Here is a 25,518-nt window from a genome sequence, read left to right as displayed (position 1 = left end):
AATTGTCAAAAAGTTGGGATTTTTTCCAAGTGTCAAAAAGTCCGGATTTTTTCCAAGTTTCAAAAAGTCTGGATTTTTTCTAAGTGTCAAAAAATCGGGATTTTTTCTAATAGTCAAAAAGTCGTGATTTTTTCTAATAGTCGAAAAGTCTGGATTTCTTCTGTCAAAAAATCGGGATTTTTTCCAAGTGTCAAAAAGTCTGGATTTTTTCCAAGTGTCAAAAAGTCTGGATTTTTTCTAAGTGTCAAAAAATTGGGATTTTTTCTAATAGTCAAAAAGTCGTGATTTTTTCTAATAGTCAAAAAGTCTGGATTTCTTCTCTCAAAAAGTCGGGATTTTTTCTAAATCTCACAAAGTCGGGATTTTTTCTAAGTTATCAATTATCAGAGCTCCAATATTGCATGGCAACTTTTATCATACTTATGCATGGTACATAAATCAAAGAAGTGGAGAATGCCTAGTGGAATACGTTGTTCTCGTCAACTACTAAGCATTCCTAATTGACTGCTTATTAGGGATGTGCCGATCGATCAGTAACAGACGATGCAAAATTATGTGATCGGCATTAAAAGGCATTAATTGGCAAAGGCCAATCCCCTCTGACTGATATTGCATTTATTTTTAGTCCCCAGGATTTAAGAAAGCAGCTAAATACGCGTCTCCAATTCCTCCATACGCAGTGTGGAGCCGCTCTCCCCTAAGCCAATGATAGTTACCTCCAGTACGACAAATAAACTACTTTTTTTTTCATCTTAAGCATCATCATGATGTACTATTTAAGGCTGAAACGACGCGTCGACGTAGTCGACGTCATCGGTTACGTAAATACGTCGACGTCGTTTTTATGCTTCGACGCGTCGCGTATTTACGTCACACTGCCGTCATGGCGGAGCGCAAAGCAGATGATGCGAGCGGTGCGAGCGAGGGAAAAAAAGCACGCCAAAAGTCGTCAAAAGTGTGGGAGTATTTCAATAAACAAATGTATATAATTCGGCATTATTTCGGCCAGTCGGCTTATAAAATCAGAGCCGATCAGTTTACGTTCGCGCGCAGGTATAACGCGGCGCGCTCCTGTCACATCTGCTGGTGCGCGAGCCCGGTAATTAGACCGCTGTGTCAAATCAAGGAGTACAAAAGACGCCAGCGCAGAGTGGAAAAAGGTTTAGTTCATTACAGATAACCCAGAGTTGTGCCAAAAGTATGTAAGATTTAATATTTCTCTTCGTGGGTGTGGCGCACCTGTTGTGCTGGTGAGATGGGAGGGGGGGTTGTGTGCATGTAGCGTGCTTAGTCTGGAGGCTAAATACACACAGTGTGTTATGTAACTGTTGTTTAGTGTTGATATTCTTTGCTTAGTTTGATAAATGTTGGAGCAGTTTGCTTCATCAGGAGGGTGAAGTCGCTCAATTTAAAGTGTTGGATTTAACTGTGTTGGTGAGGGCGTAGAAAAAGGGGCATTTTTCTACCAGTAGACAGCGTTTAAGATTGAGTGTTTCACTGCTAAATTAATAATATATTTATATTGAATATGGATTTTAAATATGTATCTAAATAGGTGGTTAATTGGTTAGGTATTTCTGTATTTGCATATTGGGTTTTCTGTTGCATTTATCTATTGTGTTTCTGGTGTTAAATGTATTTTATATGTATCTTGGTGCATTTATGTTGAGACAATTTATTTAAAATCTGTTTTAACTTAAAGGGAAAAGATGTGTCCATTTTCTTGCACTTGTTTAATGGTTAAGAGTTTGATAGCTAATTAATAGTTGTAAATTATGGGATTGATAATTGATTGATTTTTTACAGCATGTTAATCTTGTGGTGTTTTGTCCTTAAAGGTTTTTCACCTACTAAAGAAGCTAAAGGCTACTAAAGGCTACTAAAGGCTACTAAAGGCTACTAAAGACAGCTAATGACAGCTAAAGAAACTAAAGTCTATTAACACTGCTAAAGACTGCTAAAAAGACTAAAGAAGAAAAAAGAAGCTGTTTCTTGGTTGGAAAAACTGTTGCAAACTAAAGGAAAATAAAAGGAAAAAGTAACTACGGTCTGGTCTTTTGAGTGAAATCCAGAAGCCACATTCAGCATTGGTACATCCCTTCAAGTGTGGGATAAGCACAGCGAAAAAAGCAAAACACTTGACAGTTGTTGTATGCACACTGTGTCGAGCGGAAATGGCCTATCATAGCAGCACAACGGCTATGAAGGAACATTTGAAAAGAAAACACCCGACAGCGTTCTTGCCATCACCATCAACTAGTCAATCGTCCGCGTGAGTATACATTGTCATCATTACTTAGATATTGGGTTTTCACTATGTAAAGCGCTTTGAATCACTAGAGAAAAGCGCTATATAAATATAATTCACTTCACTTCACTTCACATTACACAAAATCATGAATGTGTCATTTGTATCTGCGTTGTAAATTCATAAACTAAAACACTGTTTCGCTCTGAGAGGCGCGTTTGGCATGCCTGTTCAGTGTTTACAAAGACACGCTCCTCTTTAACGCTAACGTTAATTAGTTGTGCAAATACCTTTTACAACATTAACAGTTACATATACTATGTACAAACCAACAATTAACTTTCACTTTAATCATACTATCATTGTTGTGTTATTAAGCAAAATAAGCAATACTTTTACTTTTGTTGAAATGTTTACACTGTTACAGAATATTTCGTTTTGCACTTTTTTGTATTGGATGTTTATCTTTATTTTTGCACATTTTAAAGCAAAATAAGCAATACTTTTACTTTAGAAATGCTTATACTATTGCAGAATATTAAGATTTGCACTGGATGTTTACTTTTATATTTGCACATTAAAAAGCAAATAAGCTACTTTTAATTTTGTTAAATGTTAAAAGTTTTAAATGTTTACATTGTTACAGAATATTTTGTCATGTTGTTGTCAATGTTGACTGAGTGGCCATACTTTTTTTTTTGTATATAAAAGTCATGCCTTTTGAAAAAACTGGCCAACATTTATTTTTTCATCTTCATTTTAAATAAAAAAAATAATCGGTAAAAGGAAAAATAATCTATAGATTAATCGAAAAAATAATCTATAGATTAACCGATTAATCGAAAAAAATAATCTATAGATTAATCGATAGAAAAATAATCGTTAGCTGCAGCCTTAGTACTATTATCACTGGAGGACGAGGCTGAACATATTACACACCGAGAACTAGCCGGGCATGTTAATAGCTAAGCTTTGAACAACACCAAGAAATAAGTGCTGAGTAAAGATTAAGACGTGTGTTACAGCAGAAAGTAAGCAGATATTAACATGAAACGAACAAGTAGATTAATAAGAGTTAGAGAGAGGATAATATGACAGCAACTGTTTGTGTGTCAGCTTTGTCACAGTAAGAGGGTGGATCCATCCCTGAATTGGTGCTACCAAAGGTAGTATCAGTATGAAATCGATACAAGAGTGATTAGATTGATATTTTTATTTTCTCAAAATATTTTTGTCATTTTTGTTAGCATTTACAAACTCAGGGGATCATTTCCTGGACCCTGGAGGACTTTGAGGGCAAAAACCAAATTATTTAAATGACTAATAGATAGTTAATGCATCTGTTTTGATGTACTGAGTTTGTATTGATCTAACAATGGAATGGAATAAAAGAGAACAAGGAACTAGTTTAAATATTGTGTTAATATCGTTACACAATCTATAGAACTCACCATAAATTTAAAAAAAATAAAATATATATATATACATGATAAAAATGATAGTGAATACATGTGATGGGTATCGGAAACTGCATCATCAAACCCTTAATGACAACATTCCTATAGTTTACTCTTCTGCTTCCATGCTCCTCTGTGTTCCAGTCGTGGGACACCTTCTTCCGGAACATGCGCGGAACATCCAGTCCATCTGCGGAGGAGGTTCCCACACGTCCCTCCGCCCTCCTCCAGGGTCGAGTCCTGTCCCATTCCCCCGACGCAACACGCAAGGTTGTGGACGACCACCTGGCTGTGCACACGCTCATCAGAGCCTATCAGGTAGCCACGCACACATCTGTCGACTTTTACAGTAGGACTGATTCCTGTATGCGTCTCTCGAAAGGAAGTTGTCATTGCACGTTGGAGCCTATCCCGGCTGCACTCGGGCGGAAGGCGGGGTAAACAAGTTAAATGTTTTATCGTAATAATCTAATGACAGCAGTCATTTTCATGAGATTATTGTCTAATATCAGTGATTTGGCCCACTTACAATGAAAATAACAAAAATATATAGTTTTTTATGAGCTATATACTAGTTATGTATGTATGGGTGGGGGTCCTACTTTGGAAAAAATGTGTACCCCTTTTAGAGGGCACATTTGGTTGCCCCTTAAAATATTCTCATGTTGCACACTTGCAACACTTATTTGGAACATCCCACAGGTGAACAGGCAAATTGGGAACAGGTGGGTGCCATGATTGGGTATAAAAGTAGATTCCATGAAATGCTCAGTCATTCACAAACAAGGATGGGGCGAGGGTCACCACTTTGTCAACAAAATTGTTGAACAGTTTAAGAACAACATTTCTCAACCAGCTATTGCAAGGAATTTAGGGATTTTACCATCTACGGTCCGTAATATCATGAAAGGGTTCAGAGAATCTGGAGAAATCACTGCACATAAGCAGCTAAGCCCGTGACCTTCGACCCCTCAGGCTGTACTGCATCAACAAGCGACATCAGTGTGTAAAGGATATCACCACATGGGCTCAGGAACACTTCAGAAACCCACTGTCAGTAACTACAGTTGGTCGCTACATCTGTAAGTGCAAGTTAAAACTCTACTATGCAAGACGAAAACCGTTTACCAACAACACCCAGAAACGCTGTCGGCTTCACTGGGCCTGATCTCATCTAAGATGGACTGATACAAAGTGGAAAAGTGTTCTGTGGTCTGACGAGTCCACATTTCATTTTGGAAACTGTGGATGTCGTGTCCTCTGGACCAAAGAGGAAAAGAACCATCCGGATTGTTATAGGCGCAAAGTTGAAAAGCCAGCATCTGTGATGGTATGGGGGTGTATTAGTGCCCAAGACATGAGTAACTTACACATCTGTGAAGGCGCCATTAATGCTGAAAGGTACATACAGGTTTTGGAGCAACATATGTTGCCATCCAAGCAACGTTACCATGGACGCCCCTGCTTATTTCAGCAAGACAATGCCAAGCCACGTGTTACATCAACGTGGCTTCATAGTAAAAGAGTGCGGGTACTAGACTGGCCTGCCTGTAGTCCAGACCTGTCTCCCATTGAACATGTGTGGCGCATTATGAAGCCTAAAATACCACAACGGAGACCCCCGGACTGTTGAACAACTTAAGCTGTACATCAAGCAAGAATGGGAAAGAATTCCACATGAGAATCTTAAAAAATGTGTCTCCTCTGTTCCCAAACGTTTACTGAGTGTTGTTAAAAGGAAAGGCCATGTAACACAGTGGTGAACATGCCCTTTCCCAACTATTTTGGCACGTGTTGCAGCCATGAAATTCTAAGTTAATTATTATTTGCAAAAAAAAGGTTTTTGAGTTTGAACATCAAATATCTTGTCTTTGTAGTGCATTCAATTGAATATGGGTTGAAAAGGATTTGCAAATCATTGTATTCCGTTTATATTTACATCTAACACAATTTCCCAACTCATATGGAAACAGGGTTTGTAATAGTTGTGTATGTCTGGGTGGAGGTCCTACTTTGGAAAAAATGTGTACCCCTTTCATAGGTCACATTTGGTTCCCCCTTCAAACATTCTCATGTTGCACAATGAGATGTAAACATGGGATAAAGTGTACATTCCTGTAACTTTCTGTCTGTGAAATCCATCCATCCCCTTGTAGATACGTGGTCATCATGTGGCCCAGTTAGACCCTCTGGGCATCCTTGACGCTGACCTGGACTCCTTTGTTCCCTCTGATCTCATCACCACCATTGAAAAATTAGGTAAGCAATACACCAAAATCATTCACCGTAGACCTGCATGGTTTATTAGGACATGCAGAGCACGCGGCGGGTTTTGAACCTGCAACCGTCAAATCTCCACAGTCCGTAAGGACAGAGTTAATGCCTGTCCACAAATATGATCATTTTCTGCCTGTATCTGGTCAAGCATTTCATCACATTATATATTGTGACAAGGTCTATAGCTGCCTAATGAAAGCTAATGAGCCTTTTTACTGTACATGTTCAGCCGATAGCACATGATGTCTATTTTTGTCTTTGCCTTGTCCTTAATTTGATTTGCACATGTCTCCTTTTATGTTGCTACCGAGCTTTGAGCTTCTCCAGCTCTCAGGTGGGCTTTGTCCCGCTCTGCTGTGGGGCCACATATATTGTATGATGTACAGTGCGTACGTGGTGTCCACATTTCATTATATTCTTTCATTTTGAGAAAAGTTTTAGATTAGATTAGATTTAGATTACATTTCTTTATTTGTACCCGCAGGTAAATTTGTCTCGCATTCTTACAAAACAATAATAAATATGTGTAACAAAAAAACCCAGTAAAATAGCTACACAAATCGTCATCATCCCCGTCATCATTCTATGCTGCCCCATAAAGTGCATGAAGTTAGTGGCTACACTCAAAGTGCATAAGTGGCACTATTCATCATATTAGCATCTTCATTATCCACGTAACCATCATCAACATCATAATTATCATCAACATCATCATCATCATCATCATCGCCATCATGAACAGCATTATCAGCATCATTCAAATGAACATCACCACCATCATCATCATCATCATCATCATCACCAACATTATCAACCTTATCATCAACATCATTATCAACATCAACAACACCACTATCATCCACATCATCATCTTCACCATCATCAACATCAGTATCATCAACATCATCATTATCAACATTACCAACATCATCAACATCATTATCAACATGAACAACACCATCACCAACATCATCATCAACATAATCCTCATCAATATCATTATCAATATCATCATCATCATCATCCTCATCGTCACTAACATCAACATCATTATTAACATCATCAACATCAACATAATTATTAACATCACCATCATCAACATCATTATCATCATCATAATCAACATCTTTATCAATATCATCAACACAATCATCAACATTATTATCATCATCATCATCATCATTATCAACATTACCAACGTCATCATTATCAACATTACCAACATCATCAACATCATTATCAACATCAACAACACCATCAACAATATCATAATCAACATAATCATCATCGACATCATCATCATCGTCACCAACATCATCGTTATTAACATCACCATCGTCAACATCATTATCATCATCATCATAATCAACATCATTATCAATATCATCAACATCATCATTGTCACCAACATCATCAACATCAACATCATTATTTACATCGCCATCATCAACATAATTATCATCATCATCATAATCAACATCATTATCAATATCATCAACACAATCAACATTATTATCATCATCATCATTATCAACATTACCGACATCATCAACATCATTATCAACATCAACAACACCATCACCAACATCATCATCAACATCGTCACCAACATCATCAACATCGCTATTAACATCACCATCGTCAACATCATTATCATCATCATCATAATCAATATCATCAACATCATCATCGTCACCAACATCATCAACATCAACATCATTATTAACATCGCCATCATCAACATCATTATCATCATCTTCATAATCAACATCATTATTAACATCGCCATCATCAACATCATTATCATCATCATCATAATCAACATCATTATCAATAGCATCATCAACACAATCAACATCATTATCAACATCAACAACACCATCATCAACATAATCATCATCGACATCATTATCAATATCATCATCAACATCAACAACACCATCACCAACATCATCATCAACATCGTCACCAACATCATCAACATCGTTATTAACATCACCATCGTCAACATCATTATCATCATCATCATAATCAATATCATCAACATCATCATCGTCACCAACATCATCAACATCAACATCATTATTAACATCACCATCATCATCATTATCATCATCATCATAATCAACATCATTATCAATAGCATCATCAACACAATCATCATTATCAACATTACCAACATCATCAACATCATTATCAACATCAACAACACCATCACCAACATCATCATCAACATAATCATCATCAACATCATTATCAATATCATCATCAACATCATCATCATTGTCACCAACATCATCAACATCAACATCGTTATTAACATCACCATCATCAACATCATTATCATCATCATCATAATGAACATCATTATCAATGTCATCATCAACACAATCGTCAACATTATTATCAACATCATCATCACCAATATTATCAACATCAGCATCATTATTAACATCATTATCATCATCACCAACATTATTATCATAATCATCAACATCATTATCAACATCAATGACACCATCACCGACATCATCTTCACCATCATCAACATCATTATCAATATCATCATCAACACAATCATCATGAACATCACCATCATCAACAACATTATCATCATCACCAACGTGATCAACATTATCATCATAATCATCATCACCAACATCATCATCATCATTATCAACATCATCATCAACATGAACAACATCATTATCAACATCACCAACGTCAACATCAGTATCATCATCAACATCACCATCAACATCATCAACATGAGTATCATCATTATCATCACAAACATCTACATCTGTATCATCAGTATCATCACCATCACCACCATCATCGACATAATTATTAACATCACTATCATCAACATTGGTATTGTCATCATCATCATCCTCATTATCATCATCATCAACATCAATATCACCACCACAACTATCGTCAAGTATCACCTAGTTCTATTATCCCCCCTCCCCATATATATATATACATATATATATATATATATATATATATATATATATATATATATATATATATATATATATATATATATATATATATAATGAATTCAAAAGTAAATAATACATTAATTTGAAATACATTGAAGTGAAATTGATTTGATTGACTTACATTTAATTGAAATAAAATATAATTAAACTGAATTACATTTAGATTTTACAAAAAAGAAAAAGAAAAAAAGGAATCTAATAAATAATAAATGTTGGATAAATCCTCTAGGACATAACTTATTCACCATAATACGAAATAATATGTATATACAGTAAATCATCATTAGCACTCCTATAATTCTATAGGTAAGTAGAATTCACTTGTAATTGATCAAGGAGTTAGAATTACATTTAATATAATTTTATATAGCTGAACATGTATGTACTTGTACTTTTTTATGTTTTTATTAGATTTCTTAGGACCAACATTGTTTAAAAAATAAAATAAAAAAATAATTTTTTTTAAATATATATATATATATATATATATATATATATATATATATATATATATATATATATATATATATATATATATATATATATATATATATATATATATTATTATTATTATTTTTTTTTACTTTAGATAACTTTAATTGATAACGTGTTTTTTAAGCCTGTTTTTCCCCTGTACAATGTCATAATAGGGTTTTACGGTCTTAATGAGTCTGACCTGGATAGAAGCTTCCGGCTGCCTCACACCACATTCATCGGAGGAGGAGAGACCACTCTCACGCTTAGAGAAGTCATACGGAGACTTGAGGTACTCTTATTCCTACAGATTTGTTATGCACTAGCAATGAAAATATAACATTTATGAGTGATATTTTTTCTTTGATGAAATTAATTTACCACGGCCAGGCCCGGAACCAATTAACAGCGGTGAACGAGGGTTTACTGTATTTCTCTTGTTGACCAGGAGGACATTTGGCTATGGGAGCCAGAGTGTGGCATAAAAGATACAACCAACACAATTGCAGTTGTAGTACGTTTATATAAACCAAATTATGGAAAACATGTGTAACTGCCAAAAAGGTGAGGACTTAAAAGGGTGCTTTGAGGAACGCTTCAGTTATGTGAATCACAAGTTTGGACCCCAGTGTTCTATGTTTGCTAACAAGGTTAATATGTCAATGCAAGGGTCTGCCAATGTGTTCACACTGGTCCAAGTTCCTCTACACAATTTGATAGGAATTTGATGCAAAAATGTTTGTCTCCCAAGGTTTGAACTGAACTTGGGGGCCAATATGCGTAATTTCTGGGCTGCCGGTTGAATAGCCCTGTCCAAAAGTGTTTGATATATCCTAACACAGTGAAGCCAATTCAAAACTGATCTGCGGCTTCAACAAAAAATACAATAAATGGGCAAAAAGCTCATAAAAACAAATGTCTTCAGACACCATGTGCCGCCATAAAGACCAACTTTAAAGGCCTACTGAAACCCACTACTACCGACCACACAGTCTGATAGTTTATATATCAATGATGAAATCTTAACATTGCAACACATGCCAATACGGCGGGGTTAGCTTACTAAAGTGCAATTTTAAATTTCGCGCGAAATATCCTGCTGAAAACGTCTCGGTATGATGACGCCTGCACGTGACGTCGCGGATTGTAGAGGACATTTTGGGACAGCATGGTGGCCAGCTATTAAGTCGTCTGTTTTCATCGCAAAATTCCACAGTATTCTGGACATCTGTGTTGGTGAATCTTTTGCAATTTGTTCAATGAACAATGGAGACAGCAAAGAAGAAAGCTGTAGGTGTATTGCGGCCGGCATGCAGCAACACAAACACAGCCGGTGTTTCATTGTTTACATTCCCGAAAGATGACAGTCAAGCTTAACCATTGGCCTGTGGAGAACTGGGACAACAGAGACTCTTACCAGGAGGACTTTTGAGTTGGATGTGCAGACGCGGTACCGTGAGTACGCATGCAGCTGCGGCTTCCAAACATTTGATCCCTTGCCCGTACGTGCGTGCCGCTATGTGCATGTCACGTACGTAACTTTGGGGACTTTGGGGAAATATATGTGCTGTATGAACTTTGGGGAGGTGAACGGTACTTTGGGCTGTGGGATTGAGTGTGTTGTGCAGGTGTTTGATTTGTATTGGCGGGTTATATGGACGGGAGGGGGGAGGTATTTGTTATGCGGGATTAATTTGTGGCATATTAAATATAAGCCTGGTTGTGTTGTGGCTAATAGAGTATATATATATATATGTCTTGTGTTTATTTACTGTTTTAGTCATTCCCAGCTGAATATCAGGTCCCACCCGCCTCTCACAGCATCTTCCCTATCTGAATCGCTCCCACTGCCCTCTAGTCCTTCACTCTCACTTTCCTCATCCACAAATCGTTCATCCTCGCTCAAATTAATGGGGAAATCGTCGCTTTCTCGGCCCGAATCGCTCTCGCTGCTGGTGGCCATGATTGTAAACAATGTGCAGATGTGAGGAGCTCCACAACCTGTGACGTCACGCTACTCGTCTGCTACTTCCGGTACAGGCAAGGCTTTTTTATCAGCGACCAAAAGTTGCGAACTTTATCGTCGATGTTCTCTACTAAATCCTTTCAGCAAAAATATGGCAATATCGCGAAATGATCAAGTATGACACATAGAATGGACCTGCTATCCCCGTTTCAATAAGAAAATCGCATTTCAGTAGGCCTTTAAAATACAGTAACAATACAGGCCTAAACATTTACTAAAAACTATTACTAAACTATATTACTATTTAAGTATGTTTAGTATTTTTGGCCACACATTTTGAATAGTAACACTGTGTTTGAATATTTGATGACATTTGATACCACTAGACCAGAAGGAGATTTGAGTTCAAATTTGATAGCAGACTAAGAAAATGCGAATGTGATTATTTAGCACGCACAGTGTGATTTATCAAGACTATAACTGTTCTGCGTACGCTGTTTTGCCTCCTTTTTTAGCACGCCCACTGATAGTAAACACAATTATATAGTTTGGGACTGAGTAGATCATGCCCTATAACTTTAGGGATAATATGACTTTAAGGGACAAGCGGTAGAAAATGGATGGATTGATAGATTACTTTAAATAGGTACTGTTGTTTTAGAAATACAGGCCATACAACTGTCACAATGACGGCCTTCAAAGCGATGCTAAATTAGCATTAGCTAAATTATATCACTGCTAAACCGTACTAAAAGTGTTACAAAGGTTACAAGGTTGACTCGCACATAGGGACAAAGTACAATTGTATTGTATCCATTGCATGGAGTGTTTATGCCCTGATCATCCATTTTTTTTTATCCCCAAGGCATCCTACTGCGGTCATGTGGGAGTGGAATTCATGTTCATCAACAACGTGAACCAGTGTCAGTGGATTCGCCAGAAGTTCGAGACGCCGGGAGTCATGCAGTTTGCCAACGCTGAGAAGAGGACGTTGCTGGCACGCCTCATCAGATCAACACGGTCAGCACAGCTAAACATGGCGGCCATGTTTAGACCAATTTTGCTCAATTTTTTGCGACGATGGCACTGCCATTTGGTGTACCGTATTTTCCGGACTATAAGGCGCACTTACGATTATCAAAACTCGACAGTGCGCCTTATAACCCGGTGCGTCTAATGTACGGAATAATTCTGGTTTTGCTTACCGACCTCGAAGCAATTTTATTTGGTACATGGTGTAATGATAAGTGTGACCAGTAGATGGCAGTCACACATAAGAGATATGTGTAGACAGCAATATGACTCAAGTAAACAACACCAACATTTTATATGTTCCATTGAAAACATAGAACATTACACACAGCGTTTAAGAATGTATCAAAATGTTTTAATATGATTTTGGTAAGCTATGAAGCCGCACCGCTTGATGGATTATACTGTGCCTCAACATACGAGTATTATTATGTTGTTTGTATAAGGCAGGGGTCGGCAACCTTTACCAGTCAAAGAGCCATTTTGACCATTTTCACAAATTAAAGAAAACAATGGGAGCCACAAAAATCTTTTGAAATTTAAAATGAAATAACACTGCATACAAAGTTTTTTTTCTTGCTTTGTGCTATGTATAAACCAAGGGTCTCAGACACGCGGCCCACGCCTTAATATGAAAATTGAATGTTAGTGCGGCCCGCGGGTTTTATATGAATGACGCTTGACAGCGTCAGCCTTGACAATCCTCCCAATTTTTTCCGGCAGACTACGAATTTCAGGGCAACTGCTCTCTCGAACGTGCCGTGATGGTACAGCATTTAGCGCCCACTACAACCAGCGTGCCAGCCCAGCCACACGTTGTATGGGGCTTCTGCTTGCTCACGAAAGTGACAGCAAGGCATACTTGGTCAACAACCACACAGGTTACACTGACGGTGGCGATATAAAAAACTTTAACACTCTTACTAATAATGCGCCACACTGTGAACCCACACCAAACAAGAATGACAAACACATTTCGGGAGCACAGCTGCACCGTAACACAACATAAACACAACAGAACAAATACCCAGAATCCCATGCAGTCCTAACTCTTCCGGGCTACATTATACACCCCCGCTACCAAACCCCGCCCACCTCAAGCGACGCACAGAGGGGGGGGGTTGATGTGTGAGGGAGCAGGGTTGGGGTGGGGGCGGGGTTTGGTGGTAGCGGGGGTGTATAATGTAGCCCGGAAGAGTCAGGGCTGCATGGGATTCTGGGTATTTGTTCTGTTGTGTTTATGTTGTGTTAAGGTGCAGATGTTCTCCCGAAATGTGTTTGTCATTCTTGTTGTTTTGGTTCAAAGTGTGGCGCATTATTAGTAAGAGTGTTAAAGTTGTTTTATATGGCCACCGTCAGTGTAACCTGTGTGGCTGTTGACCAAGTATGCTTTGCTGTCACTTACGTGTGCAAGCAGAAGATGCATATAACAAGGGGCTGGGCTGGCACGCTGTTTATACAGATTGTAGAGGGCGCTAAATGCTGTACCATCATGGCACGCCATTATTATTATTGTAAGGGTGAGAATCGGAGAATAGTAATCCCGGGAGTTTTCTGCGAGAGGCACCGAAATCCAGAAGTCTCCCGGGAAAATCGGGGGGGTCGGCAAGTATGCAGCTGAGCCGCATCAGAGTGATCAAAGAGCCGCATGCAGCTCCGGAGCCGCGGGTTGCCGACCCCTGGTATAAGGTAAGACATATTACCTGGCGTTTTCTTTTGCAATATCGTGCAAAAGCAACTTTTCTTACCTTCTGTTACCTGCTGATCTGTATTTGGGATCTGCATAAGTCCTGAAAATTGTGTGTCGACACAGTATCCCGTGTCGACACCGTAGTCGATAAGCTTCTTCTTTTTCCTCTATCTTCTTGTTATGTGACATTCATCCTCCGCTGTTGCCATTTCTAATATAAAGTAGTGTAAAGTTCTTACTTATCTGTCAGTAAACTCGCCATGAAAGCGCTAAAACATACCGGTGTAGTGAGTTTACATTATTCACCCAAGGAACTTTAGTTTTTAGAGAGTTCCAGTCAGAGGGTTTTTCACGGGACTAATTTCCGGCCTTTTTGTTGTTTCCGGTTGAAGAGATGCCGCACTGCTTGATGGATTGTTGGCGCATTAAACATACAAGTATTATTATGGTGTGTGTATAAGGTAAGACATATTACCTGGCGTTTTCTTTTGCAATATTGTGCAAAAGCAACTTTTCTTACCTTCTGGTACCTGCTGATCTGTATTTGGGATCTGCATAAGTCCTGAAAAATTGCGTGTCGACACAGTACCCCGTGTCGACACCGTAGTCGATAACCTTCTTCTTTTTCCTCTATCTTCTTGTTATGTGACATTCATCCTCCGCTGTTGCCATTTCTAATAGAAAGTAGTGTAAAGTTCTTACTTATATCTGTCAGTAAACTCACCATGAAAGCGCTAAAACATACCGGTGTAGTGAGTTTACATTATTCACCCAAGGAACTTTTGTTATTAAAGAGTTCCAGTCGGAGTGTTTTTCACGGGACTAATTTCCGGCCTTTTTGTTGTTTCCGGTTGAAGAGATGCCGCACTGCTTGATGGATTGTTGGCGCAGTAAACATACAAGTATTATTATGGTGTGTGTATAAGCTAAGACATATTACCTGGTGTTTTCTTTTGCAATATTGTGCAAAAGCAACTTTTCTTACCTTCTGGTACCTGCTGATCTGTATTTGGGATCTGCATAAGCCCTGAAAAATTGCACGCATCCGCCTTTGTAGTCCGTGTCGACACCGTAGTCGATAAGCTTCTTCTTTTTCCTCTATCTTCTTGTTATGGGAAATTCATCCTCCGCTGTTGCCATTTCTAATATAAAGTAGTGTAAAGTTCTTACTTATATCTGTCAGTGAACTCGCCATGAAAGCGCTAAAACATACCGGTGTAGTGAGTTTACATTATTCACCCAAGGAACTTTAGTTATTAGAGAGTTCCAGTCGGTTACCTTTGTATTTTGTTTATATTAATGCGCATAATCGCCACCCACAGGACTGGAGTGGAAAAAGTATGTTTATGTCTACTTATTGATATTTAAATGTAAAAAAAAAAAGGAATGCATACATTGGATTTTATGACTATAGGTGTGTCTAATGACGTGTCCAGCCAATGCACCTCTACGTTAAATCTGTTACTATGCCTTCTTGCTGCGTCATCAGCGAGGTGCTTAAGTGATGATTGCCAATTTCTTCATTATGGGCCGCAGAGGGAGTACTGCTTACTTATACCTGTCAGTAAACTTGCCATGAAAGCGCTAAAACATACCGGTGTAGTGAGTTTACATTATTCACCCAAGGAACTTTAGTTATTAGAGAGTTCCGGTTGGACAGTTTTTCACAGGTTGTTGTTGTTTCCGGATGAGATGCTGCTCCATTATTGATTTAAGTAAAGTCTGAATGTCATTAAAACAGTTAGTTCCATCTTTTGACACTTCTTCCACTCCCGTCCTTGCACGCTACACCGCTACAACAAAGATGACAGAGGAAAAAAAAAAAAAAAAGACTCCTTTAATGCGCCCTATAATCCGGTGCGCTTTATATATGAAAAAAGCTTGAAAATAGACCATTCATCAGCAGTGCGCCTTATAATCCGGTGCGCCCTATGGTCCGGAAAATTCGGTATTTGTCAGAAAAATAATCAACACAGCAGAGGTCAGCATCAAGAGTTGGAATTGGGGGTTAAATCACCAAAACTTATTCCCGGGCGTGGCCACCGCTGCTGCCCACTGCTCCCTTCACCTCCCAGGGGGTGATCAAGGGTGATGGGTCAAATGCAGAGAATAATTTCGCCACACCTAGTGTGTGTGTGACAATCATTGGTACTTTAACTTTAACTTAAGGTGCACCTGTCCTAAATTGCTGTCATGACTGTTAACGAGCAAACCTTTTCGTAGATTTGAAGACTTCCTGGCCAGGAAATGGTCGTCAGAGAAACGTTTTGGTCTGGAAGGCTGCGAGGTCCTCATCCCCGCTCTGAAAACCATCATTGACATCTCCAGCGCCGCCGGCGTCGACAGCGTGATCATGGGGATGCCGCATCGGTAAATATACATCACATGTCCTGTCATTAAGGTTGCAAAATTCCGGGAATATTCAAAGTTGGAAACTTTCCATGGGAATTAATGGGAATAAACATTGAATGCAACATGCTAGATCTTGCAGCATGATAATTAGCTAAAACAACCTGATTTAATGCAAATTCAGTTGAATTTCAACCCTGCACTGTGCATTCCTCCATCCCATGCACAAATAATTCCCAGCATGCAACACACTACAGCAGGGCTATTGAGGCCACACTAGTATTTGAGCCCAAGGACTTCATCCAATCAGGTAAGGTTTGATGATATTACTGCGGTAAATATATGTGATCTATGGTATTTAAGTTTAATAGGTGTAATTGCTTGTTACTGTATGACTGTAGACTACTCCAGCAGACTTACACTCAAGCTAGCTAGCTGTTCCTGCACTTGTTAAATGATTTTGGGGCCAATATCTCTAGCTAGCTAGGTTTATGTACCACCACAGTCTCATAATGAACCGAAATATTTCTCCGTTAGCCGTGATGCTAATTTTCTCTATGTTAAATCCCATTAATTTATGCTAACAACGTTAGTGAGCCGAATTTACCTTTTTTGTGATCTGTAAAGTTCAACTAGCAAATACTAAATCAAAACGTGTTGTTTCCTCCGCCTTCTGTTCTGCTAGCCCAGGGGTCGGCAACCCGCGGCTATAGAGCCGCATGCGGCTCTTTAGCGCCGCCCTAGTGGCTCTCTGGAGCTTTTTCAAAAATGTATGAAAAATGGAAAAAGATGAGGGGAAAAAAAATCTATTTTTTGTTTTAATATGGTTTCTGTAGGAGGACAAACATGACACAAACCTCCCTAATTGTTACAAAGCACACTGTTTATATTAAACATGCTTCACTGACTCAAATATTTGGCGAGCGCCATTTTGTCCTACTAATTTTAGCGGTCCTTGAACTCACCATAGTTTGTTTACATGTATAACTTTCTCCGACTTTCGAGGACGTGTTTTATGCCACTTCTTTTTCTGTCTCATTTTGTCCACCAAACTTTTAACGTTGTGCATGAATGCACAAAGGTGAGTTTTGTTGATGTTATTGACTTGTGTGGAGTGCTAATCAGACATATTTGGTCACTGCATGACTGCAAGCTACTCGATGCTAACATGCTATTTAGGCTAGCTATATGTACATATTGCATCATTGTGCCTCATTTGTAGCTATATTTGAGGTCATTTAGTTTCCTATAAGTCCTCTTAATTCAATTTATATCTCATGACACACTATCTGTATGTAATATGGCTTTTAATTTTTTGCGGCTCCAGACAGATTTGTTTTTGTATTTTTGGTCCAATATGGCTCTTTCAACATTTTGGGTTGCCGACCCCTGTGCTAGCCATTCAAGAATGTAAGTTATAGTTTGATTTAGCATGCTGATTGAGTGTTCATTTATTCATCCAGCCTATTTCTATTCATTTGTCCATCAGTAAAATATTTTTAAAGACCACTCCAATTGTTCAGCTGACTATTTATATCTGGGTGTGGCATTGCATTAGTGTTTTACAAGAATGAATAAATACAAACAGAATAATGCCACATACGTATAGTAGATATCCGTATCATGAATTGATTAACGTGGACCCCGACTTAAACAAGTTGAAAAACTTATTCGGGTGTTACCATTTAGTGGTCAATTGTACGGAATATGTACTGTACTGTGCAATCTACTAATACAAGTTTCAATCAATCAATCAATCAACACCATCTGATGTGTGGAGACATTTCACCCCAACCAATGTCGGCGGAAAGGTGATGTACATTTGCAAATACTGTGCAAAGAGCTACGTCAAAAATGCCACAAAGATGCAGCAGCATATAGACAAGTGCCCAATAATATATAATTATTGAAATTCCCCATTAATTCTAGAGATTGGCCTGCCGATATTATCGGCGGATAAATGCTTTAAAATGTAATATCGGAAATTATCGGTATCGTTTTTTTATTTTTTCATTTTTTTAAATTTATTAAATCAACATAAAAAACACAAGATACACTTACAATTAGTGCACCAACCCAAAAAACCTCCTTCCCCCATTTACACTCATTCACACAAAAGGGTTGTTTCTTTCTGTTATTAATATTCTGGTTCCTACATTATATATCAATATATATCAATACAGTCTGCAAGGGATACAGTCCGTAAGCACACATGATTGTGCGTGCTGCTGGTCCACTAATAGTACTAACCTTTAACAGTTAATTTGACTCATTTTCATTAATTACTAGTTCCTAATTAACTGTTTTTATATTGTTTTCTTTTCTTTTTAATTTATCTTATTTTATTTATTTATTTTTTTTAAAAAGGACCTTATCTTCACCATACCGGGTTGTCCAAATCAGGCATAATAATGTGTTAATTCCACGACTGTATATATCAGTATCGGTTGGTATCGGTAATTAAGAGTTGGACAATATCGGAATATCGAATATCGGCAAAAAAGCCATTATCGGAAATCCCTAATTAATTCCCATATATTCCCGATAATTCCCATGGACGGTGTCCAACTTAATTTTTTTTAAAAGGACCTTATCTTCACCATACCGGGTTGTCCAAATTAGGCATAATAATGTGTTAATTCCACGACTGTATACATCACTATCGGCTGATATCGGTATCGGTTGATATCGGTATCGGTAATTAAGAGTTGGACAATATCGGGATATCGAATATCGGCAAAAAAGCCATTATCGGAAATCCCTAATTAATTCCCATATATTCCCAATAATTCCCATGGACGGTGTCCAACTTAATTTTTTTTAAAAGCACCTTATCTTCACCATACCGGGTTGTCCAAATTAGGCATAATAATGTGTTAATTCCACGACTGTATACATCAGTATCGGTTGATATCGGTATCGGTAATTAAGAGTTGGACAATATCGGGATATCGAATATCCCTAATTCCCATATATTCCCAATAATTCCCATGGACGGTGTCCAACTTAATTTTTTTTAAAAGGACCTTATCTTCACCATACCGGGTTGTCCAAATTAGGCATAATAATGTGTTAATTCCACGACTGTATATATCAGTATTGGTTGATATCGGTATCGGTTGATATCGGTATCGGTAATTAAGAGTTGGACAATATCGGAATATCGAATATCGGCAAAAAAAGCCATTATCGGAAATCCCTATTTAATTCCCATATATTCCCGATAATTCCCATGGACGGTGTCCAACTTAATTTTTTTTAAAAGGACCTTATCTTCACCATACCGGGTTGTCCAAATTAGGCATAATAATGTGTTAATTCCACGACTGTATATATCAGTATCGGTTGATATCGGTATCGGTTGATATCGGTAATTAAGAGTTGGACAATATTGGGATATCGAATATCGGCAAAAAAGCCATTATCGAAAATCCCTAATTAATTCCCATATATTCCCATTAATTCCCATGGACGGTGTCCAACTTTGAATAATTATCAAAAAATGGTCAATATTTCCAAACTTCCCGAGCTTAACTTCCCATGGAAAATTTCCGGAAAGTTTCCGGAAATTTACCGGGAACTTTCCACCCCTTTGCAACCCTACCTGTCATCAGACCGCGTATCGATATTGCGATCTTCGCTTCCAGGGGTCGACTCAACGTCTTGGCCAACGTGATCCGTAAGGACTTGAACCAGATCTTCTGTCAGTTTGACCCCAAGTTGGAGGCGGCGGATGAAGTGAGAGAGCCCGCAGATGCCGCGGCGCATTTGGAGATACTTGAATGTGTTAAATGTGCCTAAAAGGGCTCGGGGGACGTGAAATACCACCTGGGAATGTACCACGAGAGGATAAACCGTGAGACGAACAAGAACATCACGCTGTCCCTCATGGCCAACCCCTCCCACTTGGAGGCGGTGGATCCCGTGGTGCAAGGCAAGGCCAAAGCTGAGCAGTTCTACAGAGGGGACACGCTGGGGAAAAAGGTCCATCATGGTGGCAAAACTACAAAGTATGTTTTTTGACTTTGTGTCAACGAGTCGTTGATGTGTTTTAGGTGATGTCCATCCTGATGCACGGAGACGCTGCCTTCGCCGGGCAAGGTGTGGTGTACGAAACTTTCCACTTGAGTGAGCTCCCCTCTTACACCACACATGGTACCGTCCATGTGGTGGTCAACAACCAGGTAACAGGATCACACTCCTATGGAAGTCGGGAAATGAATTTACTGGAAAATAACACATTTTCTTTTTCTTATCATCGCCGTCCAATGAAAGGCACATATCTCACATATCACATTTTTTTAATTGAAGTACATTTAAATGATTTAATAGCATTTTGTACAACTTTTTTAATGACACCAACATGTGTTTACAATTTTGCTTTCCCATTTCCATTAGAAATAGTGTATTATTATTCATTATTTTTTATGATTATTTTCTTTCTTTTTTCTTTTTCTTTTTTATTCTATAATTAAATTTGATTGATTGAATTTAAAATCCATATTGAACTTCTTCTATGATTTTGAAAAAAATAATAGAAGACATTTTATTAAATTCTAAATCAAAATTTACAGCCCAAAATTTGGATGTCCAAAAAGTATTAAGATAAATATACAATTAAATAATTTATTAAATAAAGATAAACATCAAATAAAATAAAATAAATGTTTAAATAGAAATAGATGTAAAATTTAAAAAAGATAAACATGGTTTAAAAAAAACATGAAATTAATAAATAACAGATTAAAAACGTGTTTGAATAAAAATAAACAAGAAATTAAATTAAATGAATATTTAAATCAAAATAAAAAAATGTATAAATAAAATAAATGTTTAAATAAAAATTTAATAAATTAAATACATGTTTAAATTAGGGTTGTCCCGATACCAAGATATATTTTGCTACTTTTCAAAATAAAGGGGACCTCATTACTGGCTTTATTTCAACTAATAATCTTATGATACATTAAACATGTTTCTTATTGAAATCAAAGAAAAATGTTGGCATTAAATAAGATAGTAAGCATATTAGAAAACCTGTCTTTTAGTGATAAGTAAACAAACAAAGGCTCCTAATTGGCTGCTGACATATGCAGTAACATATTGTGTCATTTTCCATTCTATTATTTTCTCAAAATTTTGAGGGACAAGCGGTAGAAAATGAATTATTAATTAACTTTTTCATTTACTGTTAACATATACTTACTTTCTGTTTTAACATGTTCTACAACACTTCTGTTCAAATGTAATAATCACTTATTCTTCTGTTGTTTGGATACTTTACATTAGTTTTGGGTGATACTACAGATTCTGGTATCAATCCGATACCAAGTAGTTACAGGATCATACATTGGTCATAATTAAAGTTCTTCTGTGTCCAGGGATGAATTTACTAAGTTAATAAACAGTAAAAAATTACAAAAGATTTTGAGATAATAAAATGCTGATGTAATCATTGTAGTTTTTAATTCATTAGTACCGCGGTACTTTTATTAGTACCGGTATACCGTAAAACCCTAGTTTCAATACAAATATACATGGAATGACATTAAATAAATGTTTAAATAAAAGTTTACTTGAAATTAAATTAAAATCATACTTCCGTACAAATAAATATGAAATTAAATACAATAAATGTTTAAATAAAAGTAAACATGAAATTTAATAAAATATGTTTAATTAAAATAAACATGAAATTAAAATAAATACATGTTTAAATAAACATGAAAATAAATTTAATGCATGTTTCAATAAAAAACATGAAATTAAATAAATATTTCGATAAAAATAAACATGAAATGAAATTGAATTAATTTTAAATAAAATTTAACATTTACTTAAGTTACATGTTTATATAAAAATAAACATGAAATAAAATAAAATATGTTTAAATAAAATAAACATGAAATCAAATTAAATACATGTATACATAAACATGAAATCAAATTGAATGCATGTTTCAATTAAAAAAACATGAAATTACATAAATGTTTGGATAAAAATAAACATGAAATGACATTGAATTAATTTTAAATAAAAGTAAACATTTAATGAAGTTAATGAAAAAATTTAACTAAAATCATACTTCAGTACAAATAAATATGAAATTAAATACAATATATGTTTAAATAAAAGTAAACATGAAATTAAATTAAATATGTTTAAATAAATTAAACATGTAATCAAATTAAATACATGTATAAATAAACATGAAATCAAATTTAATGCATGTTTCAATTAAAAAAAACATGAAATTACATAAATGTTTGGATAAAAATAAACATGAAATGACATTGAATTAATTTTAAATAAAAGTAAACATTTAATGAAGTTAATTAAATGTTCAAATAAAAATAAACATGAAACAAAGTTAAATATGTTTAAATAAAATAAACATGAAATTAAATTAAATACATGTTTAAATAAACATTAAATGAAATTTAATGCATGTTTCAATAAAAGAAAAAAGAAATTACCCCGAAAGGGACAAGCAGTAGAAAATAGATGGATGAATGGAAATTACATAAATGTTTAGATAAAAATAAACATGAAATTAAATTGAATTAATTTTAAGTAAAAGTAAACATTTAATGAAGTTCATTAAATGTTTAACTAAAAATAGACAAGAAATTAAGTCAAATACATGTTTAAATAAAATTAAACATGAAATTTAATTACATTTAAATAACAATACAATAAAATTAGATAACTGTTAAATTAAAGATAAACATTAAATGATATTATATAGTAAAAATTAAATAAATTGAATAATTGTTTAAATAAAAATAAACAAATTGGGATTACATGTTTTTGCATGGAAGATTTTTTTTATCACAGTACACTTGTCATTTTACTATTTACAGATTGGCTTTACGACAGACCCTCGGGTTGCTCGCTCGTCTCCTTACCCGACTGATGTGGCTCGAGTGGTCAACGCTCCCATCTTCCATGTTAATGCAGACAACCCTGAGGCCGTCATGTACGTGTGCGGCGTGGCTGCAGAATGGAGGAACACCTTCAACAAGGACGTCGTCATTGACCTTGTCAGGACCCGACATGATACAAGTGTCGTTTACTTAATCATCACAGGAGTCGGTATAGGACCATACTTCTTTAATTCGAGACACCCTAAATGTTTTGTTTTCCAGGTTTCTTACAGGCGCTTTGGCCACAATGAAATGGATGAGCCCATGTTCACTCAGCCACTGATGTACAAACAGATCCGCCGGCAGGAGCACGTGCTGAAGAAGTACTCTGACAAGCTCATTGCTGAGGGAGTGGTCACGCTGCAGGAATTTGAGGTGTTTATTTTACATTCCTATATACAAGAAAATTTAAAAAAAGATAAAGACAAAAGTGTACAATCATCCAAAAATTACATGATAAAATGAAGAATTAAGATGAAAGTGGAAATATGGGTTGTATAGGCCAAAGTTGGCATTTCTGGGTGTTGTTGATAAATGGCTTTCGCTTTGCATAGTAGAGTTTTAACTTGCCCTTACAGATGTAGCGACGACCTGTAGTTACTGACAGTGGTTTTCTGAAGTGTTCCTGAGCCCATGTGGTGATATCCTTTACACACTGATGTCGGTTTTTGATGCAGTACCGCCTGAGGGATCGAAGATCACGGGCATTCAAATGTTGGTTCGGTGATTTATCTAGATTCTCTAAAGCTTTTGATGATATTACGGACCGTAGATGGTGAAATCCCTAAATTCCTTGCAATAACTTGTTGAGAAATGTTGTTCTTAAACTGTTGGACAATTTGCTCACGCATTTGTTCACAAAGTGGTGACCCTCGCCCCATCCTTCTTTGTGTATGACTGAGCATTTCAGGGAAGCTACTTTTATACCCAATCATGGCACCCACCTGTTCCCAATTAGCCCGTTCAATGTTCCAAATAAGTGTTTGATGAGCATTCCTCAACTTTCTCAGGCTTTTTTGCCACTTGTGCCAGCTTTTTTGAAACATGTTGCAGGCATCAAATTCCAAATGAGCTAATATTTGCAAAAAATAACAAAGTTTTCCAGTTCCAACGTTAAGTATCTTGTCTTTGCAGTCTATTCAATTGAATATAGGTTGAAAAGGATTTGCAAATCATTCTATTCTGTTTTTATTTACCATTTACACAACGTGCCAACTTCACTGGTTTTGGGTTTTGTGATTGTGATAAATATTAGGGCTAGCTATGTATCACGCTACAATACAGTATTGAGAGAAATACTGCGATATTCTACATGTACACTAGATAGCAGTAACAATTAATTGGACAAACGGAGTAAAGAAAACAAAAATATAATAATTCAAAGCACCCATTTCTATTTATTGCAACTTTACAGAAATAACAAGACTTAAAAAAACAACAACAAAAAAATTATATTATTTAAAACATTTAAAATATATATGTATGACTGTATATATATATATATTTATATATATATATATATATATATATATATATATATATATATATATATATATATATATATATATATATATATATATATATATATAACTTTTATTTCTAATTAAAAATAAAAAAACATTATTTGGACATTAAAAAAATATATGTTGACATTTTATTTGTTATTAAAAGTATAATATATTATATTTTTCCCCCACCTCTAAGAAATATAGACATTTATTTGTTGAATCTGTTCTCTTAAAGCCCTATTGGTAACATATGCTTTCCATTTGTGTCAAGGAAAGCAAGTTTATTTATAGATCACAATAGTGCTTTACAGATGCCAGAAAGAAAGCGAATAAAATCATGATTAAAAATCAAATCGTCATGAAAATAACCATGAATTAATTCCAATAAAATTAATGCGTGTAGATAAGATACTTTCAGTTGTAATATGCAGTTAAATCTAAACATTGCCTACGTCAGGGGGTTGGCAACCCAACATGTTGTAAGAGTCATATTGGACCAAAAATGCAAAAAAGTAATCTGTCTGGAGCCGCAAAAAAATTAAAAGACTTATATAAGTGTTATAATGATGGAAACACATGA

The 25,518-nt window shown here is 36.3% G+C and overlaps 1 protein-coding gene across 4 annotated transcripts in view; it reads left to right on the top strand.

The window, feature by feature from the left end:
* LOC133586901 (2-oxoglutarate dehydrogenase-like, mitochondrial) overlaps positions 1-25,518 on the top strand; it is a 90,964-nt gene that overhangs the window by 4,687 nt on the left and 60,759 nt on the right. For 3 of the 4 annotated variants that reach the window (XM_061939542.1, XM_061939468.1, XM_061939395.2), the window contains exons 3-11: positions 3,850-4,023; positions 5,862-5,964; positions 9,644-9,759; positions 12,299-12,453; positions 16,379-16,525; positions 20,152-20,242; positions 20,309-20,488; positions 20,560-20,688; positions 23,368-23,805. In XM_061939542.1, the coding sequence (XP_061795526.1) occupies positions 3,850-4,023; positions 5,862-5,964; positions 9,644-9,759; positions 12,299-12,453; positions 16,379-16,525; positions 20,152-20,242; positions 20,309-20,488; positions 20,560-20,688; positions 23,368-23,805 (1,533 nt within the window). The remainder of the gene's footprint in view (positions 1-3,849; positions 4,024-5,861; positions 5,965-9,643; positions 9,760-12,298; positions 12,454-16,378; positions 16,526-20,151; positions 20,243-20,308; positions 20,489-20,559; positions 20,689-23,367; positions 23,806-25,518) is intronic. The other variant, XM_061939617.2, reaches the window with a different exon arrangement.

The sequence above is a fragment of the Nerophis lumbriciformis genome, linkage group LG02, assembly GCF_033978685.3.
Source record: "Nerophis lumbriciformis linkage group LG02, RoL_Nlum_v2.1, whole genome shotgun sequence".
Lineage (NCBI taxonomy): Eukaryota > Metazoa > Chordata > Actinopteri > Syngnathiformes > Syngnathidae > Nerophis > Nerophis lumbriciformis.
This window is presented reverse-complemented; position numbering and strand designations above follow the sequence as displayed.